The 10,663-nt window shown below is 48.0% G+C and overlaps 1 protein-coding gene across 1 annotated transcript; it reads left to right on the forward strand.

Annotated features, from left to right (window-relative positions):
- Positions 1 to 1,341: 1,341 nt before the first annotated feature.
- On the forward strand, positions 1,342 to 5,113 carry LOC120997468 (zinc finger protein 2 homolog). The gene is made up of 3 exons (XM_040427549.1): positions 1,342 to 1,402; positions 3,460 to 3,973; positions 5,014 to 5,113. Exons 1-3 carry the CDS (start codon positions 1,342 to 1,344, stop codon positions 5,111 to 5,113), a joined length of 675 nt encoding a protein of 224 aa, XP_040283483.1.
- The last annotated feature ends 5,550 nt before the right edge of the window (positions 5,114 to 10,663 follow it).

Genomic DNA, 10,663 nt, shown 5'->3' on the forward strand with positions numbered 1-10,663 from the left:
CTCTCCTTGTCCTGGAGCATCTCCTCCAGCTCCTCCACCAAGGATGGACAGGAAGGAGATCAGCAGAAGAATATTAGACCTCACCTTGGAGATCATCTCCCTGCTGAGCGGAGAGGTAAACCTTTCTAGATTTCTCTCCTCTTTATTGTATTCTGGAGAATCCATCATAGGAAGTGATAGGAAGAGGCTCCTGGAGAACGGCCTCCAGACCTTCCAAGGGACGGAGAAGCTGAAGATCGGCCACCGCGGAGCCATGAGGAGGGAAGTAGGCAGGTTGTCCCCAGTGTGGCCTGGAGGGAGGATTTCTACCACTAGTCTGACATCTAGATGATACTAGAAGAAGGAGGCCTCCACTACGTCTAGAGGAAAGAAGGCTTCTCCACAACATAGAGGAGGAGTCTTTACTGCAAGAGCAGGGGGACTATGGAGCTCTCTGCCAGAGGGAGGGGGATGGGGGATTCTCTAGAAGAGTCCAGAAGGGGCTGGAGGGGAAGGATATTCCAGCTTCTAGGGACTAGATTACTGGAGATGGGGCCATGATCCCGGGAGGGATTCTGAGGGGAGATCTGGAGTCAGTGTCTCTCTCCATCCACAGGATTACACCCTAGTGAAGAAGACATCGGGGAGGACTCCCATCATCCAGGAGTCAGGAGGGTGGACCCCCATCACAGAGCCTCCCCCCCTGATACATGAGGAGAAGGTCCTAGAACTCACCCACAAGATGATGGAGCTGCTGACTGGAGAGGTGACACTGCTGGGAATACTGGGAGGTTCTCCAGTAACAGCACTGGAGGGGTCTGGGTGATGACGGTGTCATTGTGTTGTCAGGTTCCTGTAAGGTGTCAGGATGTGGCGGTGTATTTCTCCATGGAGGAGTGGGAGTATATAGAAGGACAGGAGGATCTGTACGAGGAGGCCATGATGGAGGAGCCCCGGCCTCTGACATCACCAGGTGAGAGGAGACCTTCCTGATGATAGAGGTGTAAGGGTCCCCTGGATACTACTCCCATCATCTCATATATAATACAGTCTGTGTGTTATCTTCTATAGGTTCTGACTCCAGGAGGAGAAGTCCCCCCGAGAGATGTCCCCGTCCTCTGTATTCCCAGGACTGTCCAGAGGAGAAGCTCCCAGAGAACCATCAGGTAGATGGAGCTGAGCCCTATACACATCTATATAGGGGGTTCCTGCAGTCATAGAGGGGTCATAGATGGTGGGGGTCTCTTATGTGGATCTGTTAGATTTCCCACCTGTCTGCTGTATTGTCCTGAATTGTTACAGATGACAAATCAGGGGGAAGATCTGACTGATATTAAAGTGGAGGATGAAGAAGAGCGGATGATGGGCGATCCCCCGTGTAAGAGTGAGGAGGAGGAGGACATTCCAGTCCATGTGACCACAGGTATGGAATCATGAATGGAGGAAGGGAATTGGGAGGTTTCTTCAGGTGAGGCTCCACCTCAGAGCTGCAGTAAAGGAGCACTCCGGGCAGTGACCCCTGTGTTATGTGCAGGAGCGGAGGGAGCTGTGACTGCACATAGAAGTCCTCTCCAGGATCTATTGTCCATCCTCTCATGGTCCAGGCCTTTAAACACAATGGGGGTCATCTACTAACAGTCTGTTTTATGAATAAAAAGTCGTTAGATGCCACTTTGCAACATGTTAACGTCAGTGCAACAGTATTTTGTTGCATGCAGCATTTTTACGCCACCGTTGACATTGGGGAGGGGGCATGGAAAAGGAAGCGGGTCCACCAGCCCTGACAAATTCACAAACATTTACATGAAACTTGACATCTACTCTGGCCAGGTGCTGGAGGACATTTCACTTGCTCACCCATCCTGGAATAATCCCTCGGCGCTCGTGTAAAACTTCCTGTCTATATTTATAGCGCTTTCAAACTATCAAATAATACAAAGAAAAGACATAAAATGCTACGCACTTCGAATTTAACAAAACATTCTTCCTCATGGCATACATACTCGTGGCTGAAAGCACCTTTATAGCACAGGGTCACCTCCCCCGAAGGCTGGAGTCAGGAAGCTCAGGAGAATAAAGCCCATCATGAATGGATGGAAGCTGCTGTAGCTGCAAACAGTTTAGTCAGGATAATTCAATGGACAAAACCCAAAGCAACCAGAAACATCTGAAATCTCATGCATGGTGCAATGTTGCATATCCTGGCTAATATAGGTACATGAGGTCCATATGTATATAGTCTAGTGTAGGGATCTGTACTGGCAGTAGGGTCGTCAGTGACAGATTTTCACGGAGACAGCGGGTTTCAAAGTCCAAACTGCTTTATTTGGTCACTTCAGCAGAGTAGCCTCCAAGTCGTAGCGTCTGGGCTCTATCTAATACACAGGCGCTTCCTGTCTGACCTATAGATCACTGTTCACACCAGGGAAGTTTAGGCTTCACTCGCACCAAAATTTGGGCATATTTTTTGGAGGTCCATTTAGGTCTCACGCCTTTCCTAGAAAGCGGCACCCTTTTGCATAAAGCTACAACCCCTACGTCAGGTGAGGCGTAAAAAGCTTAAAAAAGTGTGTAAAACAGTTGGTAAATGTGATGCAAAGTATGCAAAATGCACAAAAACCTGGCCAAATCTGCCCATTTTCTTTAGAATAGTTAAATACAGATATCTTATGTATATAGGTAATCCAGTATCCAGTTTACTGCTGCGTTGACAGGTTAAAATGTTATCTGAAGGGTGCTCCTCATGATAAGAGTAGATGCAGACTTGGGATCACAGTATGACAGCTCTGCTGTTCTCTTGATAGGTCTAGATATAGCTGTCCACAGAGCACTGCTTGATTAGTTTAAGGGGGTTGTGCAAATCCTCCAGCTCCAGGAAGATATCAGGCACTTGTTCAGTGACATCTGTGGATATGTTTGCTCACATTGGTGCACTCCAGGCAGACAAGTTTGTTTCTGTTAATTGTGAGGTCAGAGACTCTGGTGGCAGGGTTTCAGTTATGAAGCCAGACCTTATCCTGAGGTTCCCACTTACAATGCTGCTTCTGTGGACATTTGTTGTTTGCTGCTTGGCTTAGAGTAGATGGTGTCTCAGGTCAAGAGACAAATTCTGGAGTAGTCAATGGGTTAAGGAATCACCAGATGTTTGAGCACTGGACATCCTTGGTTTATCTTTGATCAGTTATAATGTATTACACAAAGCTTTATAAGGCTTGAGTCACACATGCAGTTTTTTAGCGAAAGCTAGAAGTGAGTGTTAAAGGAATGGGAAATTGACTCCACTCCTCCTTTGAGCTAATCTACGTGTGGCTTTGGCTCAGAAAACTGCATCTAAAAAACTGCATGTGCGTTTCCACCATAATAGTAATATTATAAATTTGTGGCTTAAAAGATGGAAAAAAAAAAAATCACAAAATATATTTTTAATCCTAACAGAAAATCCCAGTAAGACGTTTGAGGGAAACTTCATGTTATCACTAGATCATAAAAAAGAAGATGAAGATACCATGCAGTGCTCTTCAGGAGGAAACTACATGACCTGTAATGTACATCCGGTACCTCACAGTACAGATCTATCTTATAATCCTCCTAACCATGAGGAACCTTCTCCTGACCAATCACAGATTGTTACCACAAGTAATGGGCAGAAAGGAGGTAAAAGATTTCAGTGTGGGGAATGTGGAAAACTGTTTACAAAAAGCTTAGGTCTTTTTAGACACAGAAGAATTCACACGGGAGAGAAGCCATATTCATGTTCTATATGTGGGAAATGTTTCACACAGAAATCAGATGTTGTTAAACATGAGAGAATTCACACAGGAGAGAAACCGTATTCCTGTTCAGAATGTGGGAAATGTTTTACTCAGAAATCAAGCCTGGATCAACATAAGAGGAGTCACACAGGAGAGAAGCCGTATGCATGTTCAGAATGCGGGAAATGTTTTACAGATAAATCAAATCTTGCTATGCATGAGAGAAGTCACACAAGGGAGAAGCCATATTCATGTTCTGAATGTGGAAAGCATTTTAAAAATAAATCATACTTTGTAAAGCATGAGAGAATTCACACAGGAGCGACGCCGTATTCATGTTCTATATGTGGGAAATGTTTTACAGGTAAATCAAATCTAGTTATACATGAGAGAATTCACACAGGAGAGAAACCGTATTCATGCTCACAATGTGAAAAATGTTTTACAAATAGATCAGACCTAGTTATACATGAGAGAATTCACAAAGGAGAAAAGCCATATTCATGTCCAGAATGTGGGAAATGTTTTAGAGGTAAATCAGATCTTATTAGACATGAGCGAATTCACACAAGAGTAAAGCCATATTCCTGTTCAGAATGTAGGAAATGTTTTAAAAATAAATCATATCTTGTAAAACATGAGAGAAGTCACACAGGAGAGAAGCCATTTTGATCTATGTAGTCAATGTTTCACAAGAAATAAAATTTTGAATCTCATCAGATAATTCACACAGAGAAGAAACCGTGGTCTTGTTTGGAATATGAGAAATGCAATTCAGACATTTAACAATCAATAAGAAGGTTTATTCTTTGGGTGGAATCAGCCTAGATCTGCCAGAAGCACAAACTATATTTACTGTAGATCAATAGTGATCGGGATTAGAGATGGACAAATTGATTCATACGATTAAAATTCATACACAAAGTAGCCTCCTGGAGCAGCGAGGGTCTGGCCCCAGTACTCTAGAGATTTAATGGGCCAGACATCGATGTGCTTGATAAGCTGCAAGGAGGTCACAGCACTCAACAAAGCACCACAACCTCCTCAAACAGCTGATTGATAGGGGTTGTGGGTGTTGGATGATATTGATATAGAGGAGAAGCTGCCAAAGGGCATGTAGATTTATTCGTAATGGCCATTTTGATCGTTTGCTTGTCTACCACTTATCACCCTCTCAAATCTGCCAATCCAATTTAGTGAAAATTCTGGCTCCACTGAACCCATCATAGAGCTCAGGAGTTAGTGGTAATGGGTACTTGTTTTTTACTGTAATTTTATTCAGTCCGGAGTACATGACTGAAAGGACCTTTTTCATGACAACGAACAAACTGGTACATGCCAGTGAAGAGGACCTCCGAATAAAGACCCCCACTTTAAACTAACTAGACATGGTTGGAGTTTCTTGCAGAGAAAATGAGTACGCACAGCCATGTGGAAGAGTAGTTTGTAGCACAAGGTTGATGGGACAGTCTTAGGGATGATGTGGTGGCAGAGTTCCAGCTTCCTTTTTATTGAAAACATTAGTGTTGCTAGCATAAGCAGGAGGTAGGCCTTGAGGATTCTGATCAAATGGTGAAGCTCGGGCAGTATGATGTCAGACAGTGAAAATGACAGGCAGAATCCCGGAGTAGAATCTGGCCCATATTCCAGTCCAGGACTGTGCAAGCAAAAGCTAGGGCAGTTCCAATAGAAGAGTAGTGGTGGACACAAGCAGAACATAGAATGATATTGTCTTTGTGTGCATAATTCCAATTTGAAGCTCCATGGGCATGGCGATGTACTGTATTGGTTCCAGAAGCGCTATCCCATTGACAGATGTCACCACCAAGGATTTACCCAGGCACATGGTGGGTATACAGTGTCAAGTCACCAAGGCCTGATGCAGGATGTTTCCTGTGGAGCCAGAGTTCAGGAAAACCTGCACAGTAAACTGAATCTTTCCCAGACCCAGAAAGTGCTAACACTGGAGAGAACTTATCTTCAGCCAGGGCTATCTGTTCAACCAATCCTAGGCTCTGGCGTTTTCCACATTGAGAGGGCAGTGTCCTTTGGTTCCATAATACATGCATAAGTCCTTACTGTGTATACAACTTCTCAAACAATTGAACCTTATCAAGTTGTATAGGCTCTGAATCAGGAGATGCAGAAGATTGAAGCATGTGCCTCTGAAAAGCTGGTGTCAGGCTAGGAACTCTCCTTTCACCTGCAGACTTCTTGAGGGACTCTCTGAAACGTAGATCAATATGGGTAGCCAGGGTGATCAGATCATCCAGGGTAGATGGAACATCATGACCTGCCATTAATTTTTTTATGCAACCTGACAGTCCCTCCCAGAAAGCCTCATTGTTCCATGACAATTCAGGAGCCAGGCTGCAGAACTGTATGGCATACTGTCCAACTGTGAGACAGGAAGCAGACCAAAAAGGCTATCCTGGCTGCCCGAGATAGTATGCAGGTACTGCAGGAGTTGCTGCTGCCAGCCACACTGAGTAGTCAGCCCCTCATATATGTAAGACAGACCCATTTGGGTTGACCACTGGGTTCCATAGCCTGAGCAAACTGTTACAGCAGTGGGTGTGGAACCACTGTGTTAACCAACAGATTTGGTTTTGGGCTAAGCCTAAGAGCCTTATCCTAGCAGTTCCTGGTATTCACCCTTTAACACAATGATCTGGGCTTTGTTTCAGGACAGCCACCAGGCAGCTTCTTCCTGGAGTAGTCTGTGGTTAACAGCTGACCCACGGGGATCAGAGACACTAGTGGATGGCACAGAGGGGGCGGGCAAAAACGCAGTCATGGACAAGCCGAGGTCACGGCTGGCTGAGTCTGTGCAATAAAGTAAACAGACCAAGGGCAGGCAGCTTTAGAGTCAATACAGAGGTCAGGCAGCAGAGGGTCAGAATACAGTAAACTGGCAGAGATTAGTACAAGGGCAGGCAACAGAATACTGCACACTATTTGCAGGAAGTTAGCAAGCAAAGGAACCTATTGCTCAGGCATCTTCCCACAGAGGAAGGTGCCATAAGTACTGTAGGGCCATTGGCTGGTAAAGATTAGGGTTCATGCATACTGCCCCTTTGAGAACTGTAGGGAGTGCGATCAAGTATTGTAGGCTTCCATTTGGCCTGGATACCAGGTCGGGCGCTCCCTCTGCAGGAGCGCCACCCAGTCTAACACTACACCGGCGTCACGGGTCACATGATGCCGCTTGCATCATGTGACTAGGAAGTGCAGCCTATTTAAACAGGCAAACTGATGGCCACAGGTTACCTGTGCTTGGTGCTTATCTCCCTGGATCGCCTCACTAGCCACAGAACTCTGGATTCTTGATCTCTGATTTGGATCCTGATCTTGACGTTCTGGTTTGTCTCCGTCATACTCCTGTTTTTGTGGCTGCTGATCTGTTACTAGTTTATTATTTTTCCTTCTGCTCTTCCCTCCCGTTTAGACCTCTGCACTTAATTCAGGAAGGAACTGCTGACCAATTGTGGTCTGCCAACTAGGGCTGATTGTGCAAATAGGTAGGGACAGTGGGAACGGGAGAGTTCATGGTACGCTGCTCCTGGCGTGACAACAGGCATAGGAAGGCCAAGCAGGCTGCAGCCTACGTGGAGGGACAAAGTGGACCTAGCAGCCATACCCAGCATGAATATGGTAGCAGGAGGTGGGCCGCCAGGTAAGGTAAGCAGGGAAGCTTGCAGCCACCAATGTAACAGTGGACTGCAGATAACAGGGACAGGCTGACCTCTGCCCAATGTAGAATCCTCCCCACTTCCTCCAGAAGCAGTTCGGGTAGAGTGCCTCCCTGTTTGTTGAGGTAGATGGTGTTGTCTGACTGAACTCGGACTGCTTTCCATGAAATGTGGGGTGCAAAGTGCGAGACCCCATTACACAATGCTTTGAGTTCTCTCAGGTTGACAATATGGGACTCCAGATGCCTCCAGATTTCCTGGACTGATAGATCCTCTACCTGTGCTCCGCAACCTGTTTTGGATGCATCCGTAGTCAACAGGATCCAGATAGGCTGGACCATGGACTTTCTATCCTTGGGATGACACGTAACGATCAATCCACATATATTACGCCAACACTGGTCGTGGCCTTGCCAGCAATCAATAACAGAGCGCACCGACTGTCGCTTGATCCAACTTATCAGATCTCCTGCCCATCAGAATGAGGATATTAGATTTCTTACGTCTCTGTTAGATTTTGTTCTTACATTATTTGCAGCTCCTCGATGGGATCTCCTGTGGGACCAAGTTATACAAAGATTTTACAGTGAATTTAAAGAGCAGGCGTCATCAGAAAATGAGCTGCAGTTTAAATCACTTTTTTATGTTTAACATATTTTTAAATAATTGTTGATGTTATTTTTCACTCTAAGTGTAACGGGCAGTGGGCTTGGACCCACTGTTCTCACTAACCAGTTTGACTTTGGGCTGTCTGTAAGGGCTTTATCCTGGCAGTCCTCTGGTTTTCACCCTTTAAAGCCCGTACAGGGATCTGGTCTTCGCTGCAGGGAAGCCACCAGGCCACTACCTCCTGAGATGGTCCCCATTTAGCTGGTGGCTGACCCATGGATGCTAATTTCAGACTGATATTTCTTGAGGACAACCAAACCCTGTCGCCAGGAGAAAATTGTGGAATTCTTTGTTTCCTGTCGGTACACTTCGAGTCGATGTAGATATGGAGAAATTGGTGGAGACCGAACTGGCTGAACAGTACTCAGGCAACAGAGGTGGTATACAAAACCCCAGTGCAGGAGCTCTCTAGAGTTCTAGTCCAGGACACGACCATGCACACAGAGTCTAGGAGGTCCCAGAAGTAGAGAACTAGTGGAGTTCACCCATACAAAGCTCCAAGAGCACCAAGACATACTGTATGGTCTCAGTAAGAGACCTAGGGTGGCCAGAAGTCCGGTTTTCTGGCTCCCTGTCCTCCGTCCGGTGCAGGGCCTGAACGGATGTCCACCCTTTCACAGCAGCACTGACTGAGGCTTCTCACTAGAGCTGCAGACGTGGCTCCCTGTGGCTGACTGAGGGGGAGAGTAGCACCCCGGCTGCCCCAGCTCACCTTCCATTCAAGAAGTTCTTCCCTCTCCTCCCCCCGTTTTCCCCCCAGCCCGGCAGAGGTGGGGGCGTGGCTTCAGAGAGGTGGGTGTGGTCTGTGAGGTCCGGCTTTCTGGGGTGAAGCCAGTAGCCACCCTAAAGAGACCCCTGATCAACAGAAGTCTCCAGCAATGGCTTCTTCAGACGCTGAGCTGGAATTTGATACCGATCCACCAAGGCCTGATGCAGGAAGTTTCCTGATGAGCCAGAATCTAGGAAGCCCTGCATGGTGAACAGGGTGCCCTCACTGGATAGTTCCACCAGAACAGCCAAGTTTGAAGAGAGTGACTTTCCACTTCGGGCTGTCTCTCCTAAGGACCCTGGGCCTGCGAGCTTCTCGCCTTGTATAGCATCCTCCATCTCTGCAATATAGACAGGGATTATTAGAACGCCTATGCTGGTCCTCATCTTCAACACCCTACATGGTGTAGGAGGGAGACAGACGTGGACCTCCTATAGGAGAGGCTTGAGGTGATGGTGGTAGATGTCAGGGTTAGGCGGGCAGATATGCCAGTGCTTGATCCTGACAATCATGTTGCTAAGCCGCTTCTTGGAATAGTTCAGGCTGAGCTTACTGTAATGGGCAGCGAGTGTGGACCCTCTGGACCTACCAGTGTGGCTTTAGCAGGGGCGGGCTGGGCCGGGGGGCAGGGAGGCAATTGCCCCCCAGGCCGCCCTAAATAAACGGCTGCTGGGCCGCCCGTCTTTAAAAAAAATATATTTGTGGCCGTGCTGTGTGCTGTGGGGCAGGGGAGGGAGAGGCGTGTCCCTCCTCTGCACTAATGCCTGCAGCCTATCAGAGGCCGGCTCAGGCAGTGCGATGACGTCATTATCATTGCGACGCCTGAGCCAGGCAGCACACAGCAGGGACACAGGCCGGAAGAGGCTTGCATCGCTGCTGATGGAGGTAAGTATTAGTGTTTTATTTTTTTTCTTCTTTGTGGGGGGCTGGCACTATGGGGGGGCATCTGCCACTATGGGGGGGGGGGAATCTGGCACTATGGGGGGGGGGGATCTGGCACTATGGGGGGGGGGTCTGGCACTATGGGGGGGATCTGGCACTATAGGGGGAGCTGGCACTATGGGGGGGATCTGGCACTATAAGGGGGCTTGCACTATAGGGGGAGCTGGCACTATGAGGGAGCTGGCACTATAGGGGGGGCTGGCACTATAGGGGGGCTGGCACTATGGGGGAGCTAGCACTATGGGGGGAGCTGGCACTATAGGGGGGGCTGGCACTATGGGGGGCTGGCATTATGGGGGGACTGACACTATGGGGGGGCTGGCACTATGGGGGGGGCTGACACTATGGGGGGGCTGGCACTATGGGGGGGCTGGCACTATGGGGGAGCTGGCACTATGAGGGGGCTGGCACTATGGGGGGCTGGCACTATGGGGGAGCTGGCACTATATGGGGGGGCTGGCACTATGGGGGGGGGGGTGGCACTATGGGGGGGCTGGCACTATGAGGGGAGCTGGCACTATTGGAGGAGCTGACACTATGGGGAAATTTCTTACTGGCACATTATGGGGGGGCACCATGGGGGAGAGGAGCACTATGGGGGTATCTAGGGGCTCTAAAGGGGCTTTTTTTTTAATTATTGGCACATTCTGGGGGGGCACTATAGGGGAGAGCAGCACTATGGGGCATCTGGTGTTACTATAGGGGCATTATTTGGAGGCACTATGGGGAAGTGTGGGCTCTAAATGGGCCTTTTGTATTGGAACATTATGGGGGGCACTATAGCATTTGGTGGCACTAAGGGGGCATTTTTTACTGGCACATTATGGGAGGCACTATAGGGGAGAGCAGCACTATGGGGC

This window comes from Bufo bufo, chromosome 4 (genome assembly GCF_905171765.1).
Source record: "Bufo bufo chromosome 4, aBufBuf1.1, whole genome shotgun sequence".
Taxonomy (NCBI): Eukaryota; Metazoa; Chordata; class Amphibia; order Anura; family Bufonidae; genus Bufo; species Bufo bufo.

Coding starts and splice junctions, on each gene's coding strand:
- LOC120997468 (XM_040427549.1), top strand. CDS start 1,342: ATGGGCGATCCCCCGTGTAAGAGTGAGGAGGAGGAGGACATTCCAGTC. Junction 1,403..3,459: donor TCCAGTCCATGTGACCACAG/GTATGGAATCAT, acceptor TGTTATCACTAG/ATCATAAAAAAGAAGATGAA. Junction 3,974..5,013: donor AGAAGTCACACAAGGGAGAA/GCCATATTCATG, acceptor AATTTTATTCAG/TCCGGAGTACATGACTGAAA.